The sequence below is a fragment of the Malania oleifera genome, chromosome 3, assembly GCF_029873635.1.
Source record: "Malania oleifera isolate guangnan ecotype guangnan chromosome 3, ASM2987363v1, whole genome shotgun sequence".
Classification (NCBI taxonomy): domain Eukaryota; kingdom Viridiplantae; phylum Streptophyta; class Magnoliopsida; order Santalales; family Ximeniaceae; genus Malania; species Malania oleifera.
Genome location: NC_080419.1, coordinates 110,239,375 through 110,263,447, shown reverse-complemented (window position 1 = coordinate 110,263,447; position 24,073 = coordinate 110,239,375). Strand labels below are relative to the sequence as shown.

Below are 24,073 nucleotides of genomic sequence, written 5' to 3'. Positions count from 1 at the left end.
TCGAAGCTTAAAACCCTAAAATTCACATTTTCCCAATTCAAACAACATCAACCTTAGAATTATTATCATTAAAACATCTCTAGGTTTAAACACTCCATTAAATCAATTAAATACCAACATTTAACATCCTTACCTCAACTTTGGAGTGGTGCCTAGAATGCCTAAATTGAAAATCTGCTCCAATTAAACTGCTAAGGATCGCTCATAGGATTTCGTGGTAGCTTCCGATTGTCAATTCGAGCTAAAATTGGAGCAAAATCGTAGAGAGAAGGGAGAGGGTGTCGTAGGGTTCCGAGAGAGAGAGAGAGAGAGAGAGAGAGAGAGAGAGAGAGAGAGAGAGAGTGAGAGAGAGAGAGAGAGTGAGGGATTTGTTTGTTTAAAACAAATGAAACTTGCAACCCCCTTTAAAATCAACACTACAAACAAAACCGTCGACGATTTGGGTCTTTAACCCACCATTTTAACCATTTTATCTTTAACCAGCACGCAGTGAATACAATATCGTCGATGGTTTGGTCTACACCAAACCAAAAACCTTCTTTTCTTTTACTTTCTCATTAATTCAATTTCCCAGGTCTTTACAAAAGGGATTCCCAAAAGAATTGCGATAAAATAAGAATGAGTAGAAAGAAGTCACTCGAACATAGTTACTGTCAGTACTGCAAAATCAGGATTTCCAAAGCTTTGAAACAAATCTCCACCTTCCAGATCGAAGGTTGACAAATCTCGAGCGTGCTCTCCAAATTTCAGCAAAACCAAATCACAAAAGACTTTCTGATCATCGAGTTGATGAAGATTGCACAATGCCTCACACACTGTGCAGCGCTCAATATTTTTTTCTTTGTGTTTGTTGTGGTGCCTCACACACACTGTCACTTTTAATTTTGCCCTAATGGGCTTCAGCCCACATGGTTTTTTTTTTTCTTATGTGAGTTGGACCCAACAATGACTAGTGTAAGGACTATAAATGGAGAAACTAGAGAATTTCTCATCACCATAGGTGTACATCAAGGATCTGCTTTGTGTCCTTATCTTTTTACTTTAGTGATGGACCAATTGACTAAGAGTATTCAAAAGGAGGTTTCATGGCGTATGATATTTGTAGATGATATTGTATTAATTGATGAAACTAGGGATGGAGTAGAGGTTGAGTTAGAGTTATAGAGAGAAACTTTGAAATCTAGAGGCTTTAGGATAAGTAGAAATAAGACAAAATATATGAAATATAGTTTTAGTAATGATAGGAGGAATATTAGAGACAAAATTAAAGTTGATGATGAAGAAATAAATAGCGTTTGTAGATTTTGATACCTTGGATCTATTATGCAAGTTGAAGGAGAAATTAAAGATAATGTAATGCATAGAGTTAAAGCAGGTCGGGTAAAATAAAGAAGTGTTTCAAGTGTGCTCTGTGATCATAGAATACCCTTAAAATTGAAAGGGAAGTTTTATACGTCAACTATAATACCAATTATGTTATATGGATTGGAATTTTGGGCAACGAAGAAACATAATATCCAAAAAGTAAAAGTTGTCAAGATGAGAATACTTAGATGGATGAGTGGTATAACATTGAAAGATAAATTAAGGAATGAACATATTCCCGGTAAGTTAGGTGTAGCTCCTATAGAAGATAAGATAAGGCAGGGACGACTCAGATGGTATGTGTGATGCCTCGAACCCGTCAAGTGGGGCCTGGGTGCCACGTGTTCCAATCACCTATATCTGATACCATAATTAATATACACGCAACGGAATATAAATAAATAACCTCAAATAAATACCAGAGTTCTATACAATAACCCAAAAATGAACATTACAACATCCAGATATCCGTATCCACAACCAGTATTTAAAACATAATTCAGTACAAATATATCTGTATATATACCAGTATCTCACAATACCCCAAAAAGAAACCACCAAAAACAATCCCAGCCTAGGCTTTCAAACCTGATCTTTAGAAGAACTTGAAAAGTTGTTAATCCACTAGGGTGAGACACTTCTCAGTAATTGTGGAATAAATTATACCAGTGTGTGACAAATGCGTTTTAATAATTACATATCAAAATAAATCGCTTCTCATATAATATCAATAACAACTGAGAAAACGTATCATTAATAACATCACTGACATCTAATATCATACACACGTTTAATATGCACAAGTACATAATCTTTATGCAGGTGAAAGTCCCCAAGAATAGGGAAGATTATCCTCCCATACAAGTAGCTTCCTTCTGCTCTGGTACCTAAAAGATACCTACCAAAGCACTCACCTTACTCAGTAAGCCCTCAGGTGGAGAATTACCTCGCTGTCAGTATATACATCTTTATTATTAAAGGCGAAGGTTTTCAAGGATCGAGATGTCTACCCGCCCATACAAGTAGCATCCCTTTGCACTGATATCCATAAACTACCTATCAAAACACTCGCCTTTCTTAACAAACCCCCGGCGGTATGTTTACCTCGCTGCATGCACACACATGCATTCACACAATATGTTATAACATTATTATTATGCTATAATTAAATTCACATGCGCACAACACATCCACACAGGAATCATGCAACTTACACTTCGTCTACCAATCTCCTCAGTACGTGGCCCACACAGAGCAACTGCGTACATATTAGTACGTGGCCTACACAGGCACCTACGTACTTCTTATTTACACATGGCCCACACAGGCACCACTACCCACATAGCGTACATAACATGACCCACACAGACGCCACCATCCACACAAGATACATAACATGGCCCACACAGACGTCATTATCCACACAGGATATAACGTGGCCCACACAGGTACCACTATTCACCAATGTCCAATCCCCATGACCTACCTGTAGTGCATTAGTAGAACAAGCTCCTCGACCTGCCAATGTCCTACCCCATATAAACGACAATATGACGAGTTCCTCGACCTGCCAACGTCATATCATGATTTGTATCTAGGTAATATAACAATCTCCTCATGCCAACATTATATTGAGATGTATACGAATAACCACACTAGTTAATTCACACATATGCATTGATGCATTTTCACACAGGAATCCAACAGATCAATACATTTCCACACAGGAGTCAAACATAACAATTCATTCATCATATCTTAATCATTCCAAACATCCCCACATGCAAACCCAAATACCCTAATAATTCATATTCAATTTATTAGGAAAAAATTGTTCCCATGTCACACGAATTTAATATCATATGCAATTATTTCAAATATAAACCTTAAATAAAATCATCATCTTTCAGTACTTAAGTTTTTCTAAAAAAATCATATAAATAAATAATAAATTTCATATGCTTGTAAATAACCAGTTCACCTTAATAAAATACTGATATAATTTTATTCCCCTCTACCTAATTTCCTGAACCACGCCTGCAGGGTTCCTAAAATTATACCCGCGACGCTCACCCGAACCCTAATTCAATCAAATCAACCCCAATAAAATATTATTTTAACATTTCCTAATTTACAATAATAAAATAAAAATTAATTTCTAAATAACCTATTTATCCTAATTTTGGGGTTATGCCTACAACGATTCCACGAGAAATCCACTCCGCTAGATTTGTAGAGAATCATTCTTAGATTCTCGTGGTGGTGTCCGATCATCAATTTGACTTAAAATTTAAGAAAAATTGAGATAAGAATGAGAATTTGCCTTACCCTAGGAGATATGTCTACATTGCTCCGACATCAAATCCACTTCGGTAGAAATGTTGGTGGCGGAGAATGGAGTTCAGTGGTATTTTCAGATTTTCAATTGCGTGAAAATTCGTTGTGAAATTGTAGAGAGATGAGTGGAGAGCGTAAAAGTGTTTTTTTTTTCCCTTTTCCTTGCTATTCTACGCGTGAAGCTTTTTTTTTTTTCCTTCTTTTCCACTTCCTGTTTGCTCCAGGAAGCTTAAGCACTAAGTTTCCTTTTTTTTTTTTTCTTTCCTTTATCCTTACTTTATACCTTATTATATAATAACTTTATATATACTTATATATATATACCCACAATCCTCAAATTTCTTAATTTAATTAATTTTCTTAATAATAATAATAATAATTTAATATTTATTTATTTTTTTGGTCATTACTGTATGGACACTTGCAGCGTAGGCCGCATAATGCACCAGTGAGGAAGAGTGAATTAGTTATTGTTGGGGGCAGTAAAAGTGGTAGGAGTAAACCTAAAATAATTTAGGAGGAGATAGTGAGCAAAGATTTAATAATTTTGAATCTGTCAAAAGAAATGGTTCATTATCATATAAATTGGCGAAAAAAGATTCATATAACCGACCCCATCTAGTGGGACTTAAGGTTTGGTTGTTGTTGTTGTTGTTGTACTACTAATATTATTAATTAAAATAATATGTATAATTATTATTTTTTTAATTTAATATAATTCATCACTACTATTTTTTTAAAATGATGCTATCCGGAACCCTTTAGACATTTGTCATTAATATTTTCAAATTAACAATAATATACGATTGTCAATTTGTATTTATAATACTATTAATTTTATAATATTTTTAAATAATTTGAAAAACCCATGCCTACTTGGGAGGTTCGTCCTCGGAAGAGACCCTTAATCTATAAAATCTTAGAAATTTGTTTTGAAAATTTTATTTTTTTGATTTGGATGAGAAAAAAGGGTCAAAATTTTTAATTGGTGATGCAAGGTGTTGGCATATGAAAAAGAGATCAAACCTGTTGTTTACCTAAATGCAATATATTAAAAATATTTATTGTTATCACAAAACAAATAATTTAAGAATAAGTAATTTTATAAATAATAGCTAAACGTTAGTATTGATTTCAAATTCAAACTTCAATTTGCAGCATATTATTTATTGAAGTTGGACATTACTAGCGGTTAGTATCTTTTAACTATCCAAATTTATTTCTATCATTCACATCAATCATTTTAGCCAATTCTTTGTGACCCTAAAAAGTAGGAAAATTTTTCATTAAAAACATTGTAATTCATAACTTTACTTCAAAAAATCATAACCCCTAACTATCATATATAATCATTAATTGAATGCAAACAAGCCTCAAAGCTAACTAAAATATCAAATTGGGCGATATTAAAGTAATATGTAAAATTCAACTCATGATATATATAGTAAAATACAAACTAAAACCAATGACCAATTTAAAAATACTGTGAAAGTTCATTTATTATTCATGAAATTTATGCTTAAAAGTTATCATGGAATTTTTATTTGTTCATCAGAAAGAATAAATAAGCAATGAGAATGAAGAAAAAAGAAAAAATATGTAAAAAAGAGTAGAGAGTAGAGAGTAGAGAGTAGAGGGTACAGACTACGGAGGCGCCAAATCCGTGAAACGTCCGCTGCAAGCCAAACCAAATGCTCCTTGCGCCCCGACAATTGCAAATCTACTCTCTCTCTCTTTCTCCTCTGTGAGCTTTATCGTGTGACAGTTAGAACTCAAAAGCAGCACGTATCGGACCAATCTTTGATTCTCGCATCGTTTACTCACACTCTCATTGTGAGACTTACACCCACCTCATTTCTCTCTCTCTCTCCCCCCCCCCCCCCCTTCTCGCTCTGCAGCATAGACAGCCTATGAATTTGGTTTTGGCGATTCTTTGAAAGTTGGGTATGTAATGTCGATCAATTTCCTTGTTTTTTTGCCTGTTTTGAATCAGATGCCGTTAGATTTCTTGTGCGTATTTGTGACAAACTCGACCTTTTCCCTTTGTTTCTTTTCTTTTTTTGAAATTTCTGATGGGTTGGTGTTCTTTTAATTTCTTCCTTTGGTGTGGAAAAGAGAAGATAAGAAAAGGAAAAAAGTAAAATTCATTAAAAAAAAGTTAAGAAGAAGATGATGATGATGATGATGATGATGATGATGCAAAAAATGTGAGCCCTCTGGGAATTTAGGGGAAAAAGCTACTTGAATATAGTTTAGTTTGAAGAAGAAGATGATGATGATGATGATGATGCAAAAAATGTGAGCCCTCTGGGAATTCAGGGGAAAAAGCTACTTGAATATAGTTTAGTTTGAATTTATCTCAATTCCCTTGTCACAAGTAGCAAAATAAAGGAGTGATAATGGTAGATTCATGTAAGTTTTGTTTCGGGCCTCAGTTAAAGGCCAGTTGGGCCGGTCATGCTTTAAGCAGACCGGGAACCCTTGGCCTAATTTAGCCCATGCATATTTCATTCAGCAGTTATTTAGATAGATTCCATCTGTTTGAAACAGTTAGAGGAGAGACAAAGTTAGTTCCCTTTATCAAGGGAATTGAACCAACCTGCTGGACATTCGGCTAGGCTAAATCTGGGTCTGGAGGATGCTCCCTCGAAAGAGCTTGGTTCCTTTCACCTGTGATTATTTTCTCTCTCAATTTCCTGTAGCTCTCGATCTTTTGATATAATTTTATCACAATCATTCCACAATTATATCATCTCTTTCATTTCTTTACTGTTTCATTCCACCATCTGTCATAAATCCATATTATTACAGACCATAAACACAATTACAAGTTCAGAATTGTTACAACTGGTATCAGAGCCGGCGGTTCTCGGTTCCACCATTTCCAGCAATCAGTTTCATCATTAGATCTTTATTCAGCCACTCATCTCAGCAGTAACCTTAATCAACAACTCAATCCACCAGCAATTTATCTCAGCAGCAGCTTGTATTCCATCCACTCATGGCAGATAATACACGCCTCAAGGATCTTAGCACCACCATGACCAACCTGCAGAAGCAACAAGAAGCACTAAGTCAGCAGCAACATCGACAATAGGAGGAAACAAGGCAAGACATAACAGAACTGAAAGATGAAGCAAGGCAGTCAAGGAAGTCAATAGCAGATTTGACAGCTGAAACAAGGCAGTCCATAGTGGAAATGGCAGCACATGTCAGTTCATTTGCAGCTGAGATTAGGGCCCTTCACTGTGAACCACCTATGCTAGACCCACCCCAAGGCAATTATAGACCACCACCAGCTTATGATGACACTAAGGATGATGAGGAATTGGTGCAAATCTGACCAATTAAGCTTGAATTTCGTAAGTTTGAAGGTAAGGATCCTACCGGTTGGCTTTTCAAGGTTAATCACTACTTTAAATTTCAGCAAACCCCTCCAAATCATAAGCTATTCTTAGCCTCTTTTCATATGGAGGGAAAAGTTTTGGTATGGTACCAAGATATGGAGGATTCGGGATTACTTACTAGGTGGGAGGCTTTTGTTAAGGCTTTGTTGGCTAGGTTTGGTCCTCAATCTTATGATGACCCTATGGAGGCTTTGAAGCAAACCTCTAGTGTTGAAGCATATGAGGAGCAATTTGAATTCCTCTCTAATAGGTTGAGAAGATTACCCAAGGACTATAGATTGGGTTGTTTCATTGGTGGATTGAAGGATGAAATTCGGGTTTATTTTAAAACCCTTAACCCCCCTTACTATTCCACAAGCCTATGGCATTGCTAAGTTACAAGAGGAGCATCGATGGGCTCTCAAAAAGTCACTATTCCTCAAAACTCACCATCAACCAGCAACTACAACTCACTCTAAGCCTTACAACCAACCAAATTACCTTTAACAGTACCCAAACAGCACCTACAACCCTCCCAATTACCCAAAACAGCAGCCTAAACCAATGACCACCAATCAAATTACCAAAATGACTCCAAATCAGTTGAAAGAAAAGAGAGATAAGGGCCTATGTTTCAATTGTGATGCCAAATGGCAACTGGGTCATAAATGTGGGGGTCCTAAATTGTTTTTGTTGGAAGGCAATGGGCTTAATGTCTTGAATAATCAAGTGCATGCTTTGGAGGAAATTTTGAATGAGGGAGATGAAGGAGTAATGGAAAACCATGATGAATTGCTGGCTGTACAGAATGGAGAAAACACACCTGAAATTACTCTCCATGCTATGGTTGGGTCTATTAGTCCCAAAACCATGAGACTTGTGGGGAAAATTAAAGGGGAGCAAGTGGTAATTCTCATTGATAGTGGGAGCACTCATAATTTTGTGGATCCAGCTGTCATTAAGAAGTTGAATTGGCCATTTGAAGCACAAGAGCAGATTTGGGTAAGGGTTGCTAATGGGCAAGAAGTGACTAGTGAAGGAAGGTGTTTGGATCTTCCCATAACCCTTCAAGGGTATGTGGGAAAAGTGGATGTGTATATGCTTGTTTTGGCTGGTTGTGATATGGTACTTGGGAGTACAATGGCTTAGCACTTTGGGTCCTATTCTATGGGATTTCACTAAAATGACTATGGGGTTTACTTGGAATGATACACCATTGGTGCTACAAGGGTTGACATAAAAAAAACTTGTGGGAGGAGCAATTATTCTACATAAAGCATCCCTTGGAGAGAAGGGGAGTGATGTTACAGCTGCTGGACCAAGCTAAAAAGGAGGAGAAAGGGGCTGAAGATGATGTTTTTTCTGCAGTTTTGGCCAATTTCTAGCATGTCTTTGAAGAACCTAAAGGGTTACCACCTAGAAGAGCTCAAGATCATGCTATACCCTTGATTGAGGGAGCACAACCAGTTTGTGTTCGACCTTATCGTTACCCATATTTCAAAAAGAAGAGATAGAAAAGATTGTCTGGGAGTTGTTGGGCCTAGGCACTATATGGCCAAGCCAAAGCCCATGTTCTTCCCTTGTTTTGCTGGTAAGGAAAGCGGATGGCACTTGGCGTATGTGTGTTGATTATAGGGCCTTGAACCTAGTCACGTTTAAGGACAAATTTCCTATACCCGTGATCAATGAATTGAATGGGGCCGGAGATTTTTTCTAAGCTAGATTTAAGGTCCGGTTATCATCAAATTTGGGTTAAGGAAGAAGATATTCACTAGACGGCATTTAGAACGCACGAGGGTCATTATGAGTTCCTAGTGATGTCGTTTGGGTTGACTAACGCACCATCCACTTTCCAATCTCTTATGAATGAGATACTTAGGCCTTTCCTAAGGAGGTTTATCTTGGTTTTTTTCGATGACATTCTAATCTATAGTAGGAGCATGGAGGAGCATGTTGGGCACTTGGAAGTGACTTTGAAGCTACTGCAACAGCACCAGCTGTATGCAAAACGATCCAAATGCAGATTTGGATGCAAGCAAGTTGAATATTTGGGTCACTTTGTGTCTATGGAGGAAGTGTCATGCCCCGAACCCCGAAATGGGACCTAGAGGTGAGAATGTAACCTAACCTGTCCCTGTATCATACAAATCACCATAGATACAGTACAAAGGATGAAAGTCCAACCCCGTGGGGTTCCTAGGCACCCTAAACACATCCAAACACAATCATATATGTAGCGGAAAAAGGTCATCTATATACATATGCAGTACCATACCAGAGTCTATATAAGAGCAGAACATGGCTCTAACAAAACGTATAAACTGGGTGCCCAATTACAACTCAAAATGGCAACCCAACAAAACTACAGTCCTAACACTTACCCAAGTGCTAACGCAGTACACAGCCACTACGCTCCCTACACTAGGACGCTAGTTCCGGTTACTCGAAGGACCTGTAAAAATGTACGTACAGTAGGGGTGAGACACCTCTCAATAAGGAAGAACACATGTTATATCGGTGTGTGGCATTTGAGTGTTATCATGACAAAAACATACATGCAGTTAAATGCATTCTAGTACTAATTTACACAGTGCATAAATGCGCACATATGGCGGCCATTTATACGTAGCACCGTCACGATACATACACATGATCAGTAATCCTCAGTGACGTCACACTCTTCGGCCCGAAGTCGGCCCGTGACATACGGCGTTAGCCCGTAGCCAACTCGCGAACACGGCGCCACCGGCATATGGTTAGTCCTCGACTCCCATGGTATCGTACTGGCACTAAACTGGTGGATCCACACCCTTTGGCCTGATCTGTCGGAATAGGCTCACGCCCTCGGATATAGAGCCGGACACTTTTGCCCACATGGCAGGCGGTAAAATAGACGCCCTCGGATATAGAGCCGGACACTCTCAGTACCTGGAATCATTTCGGAACCGCGTTCCTACTAGTTTTTCAATATATCACACACACATGCATGCTTATATAACCAAACAAATCACACTCATTTGGTAATCTAAATTATGGTTTTCCAAACAAATACAGTTTAAACAAAGTCAAGGCACATCCATCCCAATATCACAGTATAAATAGCACATACACTCGGTTTTCAGCAAAATCCGGGATTCAGCCCGTCGCCCCCCTTTTTCCCAAAACTGTAATAATGAAAAACTCATAATTTTCCTCGTTAGATCCCCCCAAATGAGTAGCCAAAACACACATAGGACTGTGGACCACAGTTCCACCAAGTCCGATTTCAAAAATAACCAATATAAACATAGTTTCCCTTACCTTAATCCTGTAAGCAAATCCCGAATTCCAAGGTCCCTAAACAGTGAATCGAGTTCTAAAACCTACAAATCACAGTACAGAATATGTTCACAAGACAGTTACCTACAAACCTACTGGATCAGAATTGAAAACCGAGCCTTACCTCGATTTTACGCCGAAACCCGAAAATCTCCGAAATGAGATTTCGATCCGTAGAAGTTGTAGAGAATCCTTCCACGATCCTCGTGGTAGCTTCCGTTTTCCGATTCCGTCAACGATCGGCGAAGAATTCTAGAGAGAAGGAGTAGGGAGAGGTTTAGAGAGAGAGAGAGAGAGAGAGAGAGAGAGATTTGAGATTTCTTAATGAGGAAGCAAAGGAAATTTCCTTTTATAGCCCTTTGAACCGGCAATTTCCAATTTTGCCCCTTTCTTAATATTTAAACCCATTTTTCATATTTCGGGTTCTTACAGGAAGTGTCGTTGACCAGATTTGACCTGATCTTTGACCAGGCTTTTCGGAGTCATTTTGGGTCCGTTTTTCGAATGACTTAAACCATTTCTAAGGTTTTCGACCATTCCAGATCCAATCGTGTTGTCCATTTGAGCTAATTTCATCTCTAGATCAGCGAATCAAGATGTCGAACGAAAAGAGCTCAAAGATCGAGGATATTCAACGGCAACAATTTCGATTTCTAGAAAATGCAAATTGAAAATTACTTGTTTTGGAAGGAGTTGCACTTACCATTGAAGGGTAAGCCAGCATCTATGAACGAGGATGAGTAGGAGTTGCTTGATCGTAAAGCTCTCGGAGCTATTAGAATGACATTGTCAAAGTCTGTGACATTTAATATCAAGCATATATCATCCACCAAGTCTCTAATGGATGTGCTTTCTAATATGTATGAGCAGCTGTCAACCGTTAATAAGGTACATCTTATGAAAAGATTATTTACTATGACCATGTCTGTAGGTGAAAGTTTTAGCAGACATTTGAATAATTTCAACGAATTGTTGGATCAACTCGCCTCAGTCGGGATTACATTTGATTGTGAGATTCGAGCCCTACTGATTCTTAGTCAGTTGCCCGAAAGTTGGAATGGTGTTGTTACTGCAATCAGTAGCTCCGTAGGGAAATCAAAGCTTATATACGATGAGGTCGTCAACATGATTTTGACGGAAGAAATCAAAATGCAATCAAACCATGGTTCCACTTCGAGTTCAACCTTGAACATGGAAAGTCGAGGCAGAGGAAACATGCATGGACGATCAAACAACCGTGGCAGATCTAGGCCCAGGCGGTCTAAATCCAGAAATCTCAGAGGTTCTCAGGACACAGGTTCCCAAGGCACAAAAATTATCGAGTGCTGGAATTGTGGGAAAACTGGTCATTACAAGAATCGGTGCAAAAATCTGAAGAAAGAATATGAGACGAGGGCGAAGACAGAAGCAAATGTTGCTTTAGAAAATGATGATATGTTGATCTGCTCTTTGGAGAGCAAAAAAGAGTCTTGGGTGTTAGATTTTGGAGTTTCATTCCATGCCACTTACAGCAGAGATTGCCTAGAAGAATATACATCAGGTAATTTCGGTAAAGTATATCTTAGTAATGATCAACCTTGCGACATTGCCGGCAAAGGGACAGTGAAGATCAAAATGAATCGGTCAGTATGGAAGCTAAGAGATGTCAGATATATTCCAGACCTGAGGAAGAATTTGATCTTAGTTGGTCAACTGACAGATGAAGGATATAACACAACTTTCATTGGTGATGAATGGAAGATTTTGAAGGGTGCATTGACAATTGCACGAGGTAAGAAAAGTGGTACTCTTTATGTAACTTCTAATGCATGCATGCCTATTACAGTTGATACAGGAAATGATGATAGCAACATATGATATCAATGACTTGGACACCTGAGTGAGAAGGGACTTAGGGTGATGCACTCAAAGGGTAAGTTGAGTGATTTACAGTCGGTGAAGATTGACACATGTAAGGATTGCATATTTGGGAAATAGAAGAGGGTCAGTTTTCAGACGAACATCAGTACCCCAAAGAAGGAGAGACTTGAACTAGTCTATTCAGATGTATAGGGACCAACGACCATTTCATCCACAAGTGGGAAGCATTACTTCGTAACATTTATTGATGATCATTCACGGAAGGTAGGGCTTTACTTCTTGAAATATAAATCTGATGTTTTTTATGCTTTTAAGATTTGGAAAGCAATGGTAGAAAATGAAACTGGTTTGAAAATCAAGAAGCTGAGAATAGATAACGGTGGTGAGTATGTTGATACCGAGTTCAAGAAATTCTGCTATGAACATAGTATCAGAATGGAAAGAACTGTGTTAGGTATGCCTCAACACAACGGCGTAGCCGAGCGGATGAACAGAACGTTGACAGAAAAAGCTAGAAGCATGCGTATGCAGTCAGGCTTGTCAAAGATGTTTTGGGTAGAAGCAGTCAACACAGCAACTTATTTGATTAACAGGAGTCCATCAGTACCATTAGACTATAGTCTATCAGAAGAAGTATGGAGCAATAAAGAGGTAAGATTCACATTTGCGAGTTTTTGGTTGTGTTGCATATGTACATATTAATGATCATGTAAGGAATAAGCTGGATCCGAAATCTTGGAAATGCACCTTCATCGGTTATGGTGGAGATGAATATGGGTATTGCATTTGGGATGATGAAAACAAAAAGGTGATTAGAAGCGGAGATATGATTTTTGATGAAAAGGTGATGTACATAGATAGACACACAACAGAATCTACAGAGTCTGAAACAACCTTTGTAGATGTGGATGATATTTTAGAAAGTGTAAGGATACGTCAGCAGAACACCGAGAATCCTTAGCAAAATACCGAGTATCCTGAGGTAGAGGAACTTGTGGAGCAGATTATTGCACCACCACCTCCTACTCCAGCACTAGAGCTTAGGAGATCTTCTCGGCAGCATGTACCAAATAGGAGGTATGTGAATCATTTACTTATGGATGGAGGAGAACCTAAATGCTATGTTGAAGCATGTCGGACAGGAGATTCGAGTAAGTGGGAGCTTGCAATGAAAGACGAGATGAAGTCTCTTAACTCCAACAAAACATGGGAACTAGCTAAGTTGCCTAATGGTAAGAAGACTCTTCACAACAAATGGGTGTACAGGATCAAAGAAGAGCATGATGGATCCAAGAGGTATAAAGCTCAGTTAGTAGTCAAAGGTTTCGAACAAAAGGAAGGAATTGACTACACTGATATTTTTGCACCAGTTGTGAAGCTGACAACCATCAGATATGTCTTGAGTATTGTTGCCTCAGAGGGTTTACATCTTGAGTAGTTGGATGTGAAGACAAAATTTCTTCACGATGATCTTGATGAGGAAATTTATATGCAACAGCTAGAAGGTTTCTCAGTTAAAGGTAAAGAGAATCTTGTATGCAAATTAAAGAAGAGTTTGTATGGTCTCAAACAAGCTTCTAGGTAGTGGTACAAGAAATTTGACAGTTGTATGCAGAGGAACAATTTTCAGAAGTGCAATGCTGACCACTGTTGTTACTTCAAAATGTATCGTACTAGTTATATTATCCTACTGTTATATGTTGATGATATGCTAGTCGCAGGATCAGATATAGAAGAGATCGGAAAATTGAAGCAGCAATTGTCAGAAGAATTTGATATGAAAGACTTGGGTCCTGCAAAGCAGATTCTTGGGATGCGGATCTCTAGAGATAAGCAACAATGAACGTTGTGGTTATCTCAGTTAGAGTACATCAGCTGTGTTTTACAGAGGTTTAACATGAGCAGCACCAAAGCTGTAAATACACCATTGACAGGTCACTTCCGTCTCTCTTATGATCAGTCTCCCCAGACAGATGAAGAAAAAGGTTTCATGGCTAAGGTACCATACACCTCAGCCGTTGGAAGTCTCATGTATGCTATGGCTGGTACCAGACCAGATATTGGCCAAGCAGTGGGAGCTGTCAACAGGCATATGTCAAATCCAGGGGAGACACACTGGGAAGCAGTGAAGTGGATTTTGAGATATCTACGTGGCACTATTGATAAGTGCCTATGTTTCGGCAAAAGCGATTTGAAAATCTAAGGGTTTGTAGATGCTGATTTTGTAGGTGAAATTGATCATCGTAGAAGCACCACTAGTTATATATTCACTGTTGGCACAACAACTATTAGTTGGATGTCTCAGATATAGAAGATTGTTGTTCTATTCACTACAGAAGCTGAGTATGTAGTAGTGATAGAAGCCAGTAAAGAGATGATTTGGCTTCAAGGTTTGTTAACAGAGCTTGGATTAAAGCAGGAGAGGAATGTTTTGTACAGTGACAGTCAGAGTGCGATATATTTGGAAAAGAACTCCGCATTTCATTTCAAAACTGAACATATTGGATTGCGTTATCACTTCATCAGATCTCTGATAGAGGACGGCGTGTTGACACTTGAAAAAATCCAAGGTAGCAGAAATCCGGCAGAAATGTTAACTTAGGTGGGGACTACAGAGAAGTTGAAGTTGTGTTCAACTTCAGTTGATCTTCTGCCTAAAGACATATTTTGAACAAATCATTTATTCATATACTGATACTAGTTGAGGAGGCGTCTCCGTCTGCAAGTGGGAGATTGTTGTGCTGGAGCCATGAGACGCGTGAGCTATGATCGGCAAGCTGGAGACGCGTTTACAAGCTATAATCCGCGGCTATTTATTTTAGATGAATGTAATTCCTCTGTTTTGATTTATTGTGATTTATTACCAGCTATCTATAAATAGAAGAGCTGTTGAGAGATAGAGATAATAGAGAGGAAGAAGAGAGTGCTGAGGAGTGAGGAAGAGAGAAGAGAGGCTTTGAGAGATTGTATTTTCTTTCCTGGTGGTTTAGTGAATTGTGGTGTGCTCCATGGACGTAGGTTGATCTTGACCGAACCACGTAAATTTTTGGTGTCTCTCAATTTTTGGTGCTTGTTTATTCCTCACAGGATCCTAACAGTTGCTAACCCCCCTGTGTTGGTGCTACCAGATTTTAACAAGAGGCTTGAGATTGAATGTAATGCATCGGGGGTGGGAATTGGAGCAGTGCTAATGCAAGAAAAAGGCCCATTGCTTTATACAGCCTGGCCTTAAAGGGAAAGGCTTTGGGGTTGTCTACATATGAAAAAGAGCTGCTGGCCCTAGTATCGGCAATTCGCAAATGGAGACCCTATTTACTTGGAAAGCCCTTTATTGTCAAAACTGACCCGCAGAGCGTAAAATACCTCCAAGAGCAGAAAATTGGTATCCTAATGCAGCAGAAATGGGTCACCAAACTCCTAGGGTATGACTCTATTGTTCAATATAAGAAAGGGCAGGAAAATAAGGTGGCGGGTGCACTAAGTAGAAGGGATTCAGATCTGGTTGAAGCTTCCCTAATGGTTCTATCCTATCCAATAGTGGGGTGGCTTGAGGATTTGAAGGACTCTTATGCACAAGACTCAATCATTCAAGAGATACTCCAAAAATTACAACAACCTGATGCAAATGCTACCAAATGCAGCTTCAGAGATGGCATATTATGTTATAAAGACATATTATACATCAGCTCAAACCCTACCCTAAAATTGCGAGTTCTACAGTGGGTACATGATGAACCACAATTTGGTCATGCTGGATATGACAAGTTAGTGCAAAAGGCTCGTGCTAATTTCTACTGGCCAGGTATGAGGTCTGACCTAAGGTAGTATATTAGAGAATGCCAAGTCTGTCAGCAAACTAAAATTGAGCATACACGACCTTCGGGCTTGCTGCAGCCCTTGCCCATTCCCTCTAGGGTTTGGACAGATATTTCAATGGACGTTGTGGAGGGTCTTCCTAATTCCTATGGGTATATGAGGTAATTTTTGTAGTGGTGGAAAGATTGTCCAAATATGCTCACTTCATGCCTTTAGCACACCCTTATACAGCTGTGAAGGTTGCTGAAGTATTCATTCAACACGTGTTCAAATGCATGGAATGCCCCTCTCCATTGTGTTAGATAGGGGCCCTACATTTACTAGCAGGTTTTGGTAAGAATTGTTCAAGTTCCAGGGTACTGAACTAAAGCTAAGTACAGCATATCACCCACAAACTGATGGGCAGATAGAGGTTGTTAACAAGTGCCTAAAAAATTTTCTAAGGTGCTATGTGTGTGACAAACAGAAGTGGTGGGTGAAGTGGCTTGCAATAGCAGAATATTTTTTACAATACATCATTCCACACATCAGTTAAGATTACTTCCTTTGAAGCTGTTTATGGCAGTCCTCCTCCAAGAATTGTGCCGTACACGGCTGGCCTCTCTCAAGTAGCTGCAGTAGATGAAGCACTGCTGAACCGTGACAAGCTCCTCCACTCTCTCAAGCAGCACATGCATGAAGCACAAAATAAAATGAAACGATATGCTGATGTAAAGAGGAAAGAAAAAAAATTTTCGGTGGGAGACATGGTTTACCTGAGGCTTTAATCGTATCGGCAGTAATCTGTGCAGACGAGGCGGAACTTGAAGCTCTCCCCACATTTCTATGGGCCATTTAAAGTCATTCAACGCATCGGGGCTGTCGCTTACAAGTTGGAACTTCCGGCGGGGTCTCAGCATCACCCAGTTTTTCATGTGTCTCAACTGAAACCACACATAGGAGCTTCATTGCAGCCTCTCAAGCATTTACCACCAGTGGATTTGCAGGGTCATCTGAAACCCGAACCAGCCAAAGTTCTAAATCGAAGGTTGAGGAAGCAAGGGCATGTGGCTGTGATAGATGTGCTCATACAGTGGGTCGGACAGGCAGAAGAAGACGCTACATGGACATCCTATCATCAGATCGTAGCAGAATACCCTCACCTTGTGGGCAAGGTGTTTTGAAGGGGAGGGTAATGTCACAAGTAGCAAAATAAAGGAGCAATAATGGTAGATTCATGTTAGTTTTGTTTCGGGCCTCTGTTAAAGACCAGTTGGGCCGGTCATGCTTTAAGCAGACCTGGAATGCTTGGCCTAATTTAGTTCATTCAGTAGTTATTTAGATAGATTCCATCTGTTTGAAACAATTAGAGGAGAGAGAAAGTTAGTTCCCTTTATCAAGGGAATTGAACCAACCTGCTGGACATTCAGAATTGGCTGGGCTAAATCTGGGTCTGGAGGATGCTCCCTCGAAGGAGCTTGGTTCCTTTCACTTGTGATTATTTTCTCTCTCAATTTCCTGTAGCTCTCAATCTTTTGATATAATTTCATCACAATCATTCCACAATTCTATCATCTCTTTCATTTCTTTACTGTTTCATTCCACCATCTGCCATAAATCCATATTATTACAGACCATAAACACAATTACAAGTGCAGAATTGTTACATCCCTGCTCGGCAATCAATCAGGATGTGATGGGAATTGGGTGTTTCTGTAGTTAATTAATTAATCTCAAGAAGAAGAATATTTTAAATTAAACTCTTAATTGGGTTGTTTTTATTTCTGCAAAGATATATCTTGGGTCATTGTATTGGAATTCTAGATTTTTGCCTTGTTGGGAAAAAATCTATTTTTTTTAGGCAATTTTTTTTTTAAAGATAGTTCTATGGCAATAAATTCATATTCTTCTTTCTTTTTATTATTTTTTGTATTGCCTTCATTTGCTATTTTTTAAACCTTATTTTGTGTTTGTGCTAAGAAAATTGAAGAAAAACAAAAAGAAAATTAATATTTGGATCTTATGTTTTTCTCTGCTGTCCCCACTAATGAAAGGACAGACTCAACTTGGCCTAAAGATTCTGTTTTGTGTTAGCTTTAATTGAGTGAAGAATTCTCGGGGTTCTAGAGAATGGAAAGTAACTTATGAATTCTTTTCTTTCATGGCATCACAAGACATTTTGAGGGGAAAAAGATCCCTTAATTTTCCATGCAAACAAACACTTGACTACGGAGTTCACTGAGCAACCAATCTTATTCTATGAGCATTTAAACTTAAAATTGTGCTTATTTTTAACTTTTAAATCATCTAAATGAAATAGATGGATACCTTCTATTTTGTTTATTTATCTATTTATTTATTTTGAAAAAGAAATGTGTGTGTGGCTTGAGCATAGAATCAATGAGGTCATTGATCACAAATAAAATCATGTGAACTTAATTTTTTTTCTTATGCGGGATTTATCCCGTATCTGTTCTGTTGATGGCTGAGAAAGTTGAGGAACAAAGGGGAAATATACTTTTAAACCAGGGGCTTGATGTTGTTTATTGAAAAAAAATAGATAATAAAATAATAAACACAAGAAAGCTCCACTAAAAGAAAATTTTTGTCACTTGGATCTTGTATTTAATTTCTTTCCTCCTATTCTCTACATTTCCGCTGCTGGCAAAATGGAAATTTGTGCAGATGAACTCGTTCTTAGGGCATAGGGGTGCAGCTCATTTTGTGGCTGTTAATTCAATTTTCTGATGTTTTTGGTTTTTCTTTGGTTTTGTGTTAGGTGGGATTGGAGAAGATCTTCTCACTATAATCTTTGTGACTTGAAGTTGTTGATTTTGCTGGAAAAATGGAGTTAGGGGGGAGTGAAAAAAATATGGTAATAACTCAAGTTAGTTTTGGTGGGTTTGACAGATGTGTCACTGCCAAAGAATTTTCAAAATTTTTGGAAGATAATATTGGGCTCGTTTGGAGGTGTAGATTGAAGACTTCCTGGACCCCTCCCGAGTCATATCCAGATTTTGAGGCCATCAATGCCGCACAGAATCAAAGAACAATTAATAATTATGAAAAAGTGGAACCCCACGCATTTGTGCATTTTGTGTCACCTGATTCGGCTTCGTGGGCTCTGGATGCTGCAGGGCGTTGTGATCTTTTTTTTGGGGGGAAGCCTTTGAAGGTTAGTTTGGGGCCAGAGAATCCATTCCGCATCAATCAGAGGAGGAGAACCACTACTCCCTACAAGCTATCTGATGTGCGTGTTGAGATTGGAGGCTTGGTTAGTCGAGATGAGTTCTTTGTTGGCTGGAGAGGGCCTTCTACAGGGGTTGATTTTCTTGTAGATCCCTTTGATGGGACATGCAAATTTCTTTTCACAAGGGACACTGCATTCTCTTTCAAAAGCAGAGCCAATCATACAGTGATAAAGTGCAATTATAAGGTGGAATTTTTAGTTAGAGACATCAATGAGATCAGACAATTTAAGGACTCATCATCTTTAATAATTTTACTGCAGCTGGATTCATCTCCTTTGGTTTTTTATAGAACTGCTGATGACGATATTGAAGATTCAGTTCCATTTGATTTGTTGGATGATGATGACCCATGGATACGGACCACAGATTTTACACCCAGTGGTGCAATTGGCCGATGCAATACTTACAGAATATCAATCCCACCCCGTCATGGTTTGAAACTGATGAAAGCTATGAAATATTTTAGAGAACGTAGGATACCAGATGACAGCCCCAGACACCAGCTTAGGATCAGGGATGAACCTGATTTTGGGACTCCCATGACTGATCCTTTCTTCTGTATTCAATACAGGAAAGGTATGCCTTTTGAGTTACTGTTTTTGTTGAATGCTGTCATGCACAGAGGCATTATCTGCCAGCACCAGCTATCGGACATGTTCTATGATTTATTGTGGAGGCAGCCGAAGGAGGTCAATATTGCTGCTTTAAAGCACATATGTTCCTACAAGCGTCCATTGTTTGATCCATCTAAGAGGCTGAAGCTTGTGCAAGAATGGTTGTTGAAGAATCCTAAGCTTCTCCAGATTCCTAAGCAGTTAGAGGATATAGTTGAAGTGAGGAGGTTGGTCATTACCCCAACCAAAGCGTATTGCCTCCCACCGGAAGTTGAACTTTCCAACAGGGTTCTTAGAAATTATAGAGAAGTTGCTGATCGATTTCTAAGGGTTACTTTCATGGATGAAGGGATGCAGACAATAAATTCAAATGTTTTGAATTTTTATGTTGCTCCTATTGTGAAAGAAATCACCTCAAATTACTATCCGCAGAAAACCAGAGTATTTAGAAGGGTGAAGAGCATTTTAACTGATGGATTTTATTTATGCAGTCGGAAGTACTCTTTTCTAGCCTTTTCATCTAACCAGTTGAGAGATCGTTCTGCCTGGTTTTTTGCTGATGATAAGAACATAAGCGTGATGGATGTCAAAAAATGGATGGGAAAATTCACAAACAAGAATGTTGCTAAGTGTGCTGCTAGGATGGGACAGTGCTTCTCCTCCACTTACGCCACAGTAGAAGTTCCATCAAGTGAAGTTAATTCAGAGTTCCCTGACATCAAGAGGAATGAATATGTTTTCTCTGATGGAATTGGCATGATAACACCTGATCTAGCAACAGAAATTGCAGAGAAGCTGAAATTGATGGACAACCCACCTTCTGCATACCAAATAAGATATGCTGGTTGCAAAGGGGTTGTTGCTTGCTGGCCAGCGGAAGATGATGGGATCCGCATGTGTTTAAGGCCTAGCATGAACAAGTTTCGGTCTGACCACACTATTCTTGAAGTTTGTTCTTGGACACGGTTTCAGCCAGGATTCTTAAACAGGCAGATAGTGACGTTGCTTTCAGCCTTGAATGTTCCTGATGAAATATTCTGGAAAATGCAGACCCATATGATTTACAGACTTGAAGAAATGCTTGTCAATGCCGATGTAGCTTTTGATGTTCTTATGGCATCCTGTGCAGAGCAAGGACATACAGCAGCTATCATGTTGAGCGCTGGTTTCAAGCCTCAGACAGAACCACATCTCAGGGGCATGTTATCTTCCATAAGAGCTGGACAGTTTTGGGGTCTTAGAGAGAAAGCTAGGATTTTTGTTCCTTCTGGACGGTGGTTAATGGGTTGCTTGGATGAGCTTGGGGTACTTGAACACGGTCAATGTTTTATCCAAGTGTCAACCCCTTCGTTGGAGAACTGTTTCTCAAAGCATGGCTCTAGGTTTACTGAGACACAGGAAAAACGGCAAATCATCCGGGGGCTTGTAGTTATGGCTAAGAACCCTTGTCTTCATCCAGGAGATATACGAGTTCTGGAAGCCGTAGATGCCCCTGGTTTGCATCACCTCTATGATTGTCTCGTTTTCCCTCAAAAGGGAGATAGGCCCCATACAAATGAAGCGTCAGGTAGTGATCTTGATGGGGACTTGTACTTTGTTACTTGGGATGAAAATCTTATCCCACCAAGCAAGAGAAGCTGGATTCCAATGGAGTATGCTGCAGTAGAAGCCAAAACATTGTCTCGTGAAGTCAATCAGCAGGTGATTATCTCCTTCATTTTATAGGTTAAAACAGAAGCAGGTTATTATCTGTGGTCTTAAAATTCACATTCTGAAAGTTCTGTAATTATTTTCCAGGCATAATTATGCTCTAGTTTATTTGCTTTTGTTGTTTATCTTATGTTCTGCTTCCACTGACCAAACTTCTTCTCCTTATGTTCTGCTTCACCTGACCAAACTTATCCTTCTTCTTATGTTCTGCTTCTCCTGACCAAACTTATCCTTCTGTCATTTGTCTAATTTGCCTCCCCTGCCAAAGTTTTTGTTCAACTTGTTGAAGTGTGTTCTTTTCAAAATGTAAAGAATCTTTTGTTGCTGAATATTGGTGTTTCAAATGATTTATTGAAATAATTCAAAGTTATTTTCTATTTCACATGGCAGTGTTACCTTTTTTGTTTTGGTTTTTTACTTGCATTGATTCAAAAGTACCTTTCATCTCATGCCAACATATTTATTGTTCTCCTTTGAAGATTTAAGGGTTTTTCTATCATTGACCTCAATTACAGTACATTATATCATTTCAGTCATTGCTGTTTAAATATATGATTGGCCTAAAAGACATTTGATTTGCAATATAACAAATACATTATTGTGTGATTAAAAGCAAGTAGATAAAATGTATGATCTGTAACTGTGACGCACTGTCCTTAATGCTGACAGAAAACTGTATCATCAGAAAAGTTGAAAATTTCTTGATCAATTGAAGTTCAGGTAGTTATTTGTTCTTGTACCATTTAAGATTGCAATTTTTTTTTTTTGTTTGGTTGCAAGAGATTGCAAAACTGGTTTATGTTTGGTTTGGATGAAACCCTGATGATTGTCTTTCATCCAACAGGACATAATAGACTTCTTTACCAGAAACATGGTGAATGAGAGCCTAGGTGCAATTTGCAATGCTCATGTGGTTCATGCTGACCGCAGTGAATATGGAGCATTGGATGAGAAGTGTATTACATTGGCAGAGCTTGCTGCCACAGCTGTTGATTTTCCAAAAACTGGCAAGATAGTGACCATGCCCCACAATCTTAAACCTAAAATGTACCCAGACTTCATGGGAAAAGAAGAGTTCCGGTCATACAACTCCGATAAAATCTTGGGCAAGCTTTACCGCCAGATTAAAGATATTTATAGTGAAGACGTGGCAGAATCTTTTAAGCGAACTATCAATCCTCAAGAAATTCCTTATGACATGGATCTTGAGATTCCAGGATCTGAAGATTTTATTGTTCCTGCTTGGGATCTTAAATGTTCTTATGATGGACAGCTGAATGGTTTGCTGGGACAGTATAAAGTAAACAGAGAAGAGGAGGTTGTAACAGGTCACATTTGGTCGATGCCAAAGTACAACAGTAGAAAGCATGGGGAACTGAAGGAGAGGCTCAAGCATTCTTACAGTGCTCTGAGGAAAGAGTTCAGGCAAATTTTTGAGAAAATGAACTCAGATTTTGAGGAACTTGCTGATGATGAGAGGAACAAGAAGTATGAACAGAAGGCCTCAGCCTGGTACCAGGTCACTTACCATCCTAACTGGGTGAAGAAGACTCTTGAATTGCAAGGGCCAGATTCTGGAGAGGAAGTGGTGATGTTGAGCTTTGCCTGGATAGCTGCCGATTATCTTGCCCGTATCAAGATTAGGTGCAGGGGAACAAGAGGAACCGATTCTTCTAAGCCAATTGATTGTCTGGCTAGAATGCTAAGTAAAATGACAACAGACTGAAACTGTCCAGAAGCCTTCAGGTTGTTCTGGTTGTCTTGGTGGCTGCAAGACCACTCTGCCATGTTTAAGTTGCTGTCTTTTAGTCCTAGCTTTATGTTTGGTTTGTTATGCTTTGGAATTCTCTACAATTGTAACAAGTACAATCCTCAACCAGGTTTGTTCTCCTGATTGTACTACCTATAATGGAGATGTATGGAATTATATGGCTGCTATATATATGGCTTGTATTTTCGTAAGGATACATTGAAAAAGGTTCAGTGCATACTGGTCTTCTATGCTAGATGAAGCCATTATCTTGTCACAGCCATGGTCTTTCATCATAACATTCTGTAAAGAATATAATTTCAAGCTATTGAACTAGTTTTTATGCTTGGTCTGTTATGCTCTGGAATTCTCTACAATTGTAACAGGTCAAATCTTCAACCGGGTTTGTTCTCCTGATTGTAGTACCTATTATGGAGACGTACGGAAATTTTAACTCCTCATAATGGAGATGTATGGAATTATATGGCTGCTGTATATCGGGCTTGTATTCTCATAAGGAGAGGAAAACGGTTCAGTTCATGCTCGTTTTCTCTATGCTAGATGAAAACCAATATCTTGTCAGCAATGCCATCAGCAGAATTATGGTCCTAAAGTCTTTCATTACATTCTGTAGAGATTATAATTTCAAACTGCTGACTATTTCTTATGCTTGGTTTTGCTTGTTGA

The 24,073-nt window shown here is 38.8% G+C and overlaps 1 protein-coding gene and 1 pseudogene across 1 annotated transcript; both read left to right on the top strand.

The window, feature by feature from the left end:
* Positions 1 to 5,344: 5,344 nt before the first annotated feature.
* On the top strand, positions 5,345 to 23,743 carry LOC131152231 (RNA-dependent RNA polymerase 6). The gene is made up of 3 exons (XM_058103985.1): positions 5,345 to 5,646; positions 18,841 to 21,627; positions 22,481 to 23,743. Exons 2-3 carry the CDS (start codon positions 18,907 to 18,909, stop codon positions 23,360 to 23,362), a joined length of 3,603 nt encoding a protein of 1,200 aa, XP_057959968.1. The 5' UTR covers positions 5,345 to 5,646; positions 18,841 to 18,906; the 3' UTR covers positions 23,363 to 23,743.
* On the top strand, positions 6,902 to 17,245 carry LOC131151484 (uncharacterized; annotated as a pseudogene).
* Positions 23,744 to 24,073: the final 330 nt, after the last annotated feature.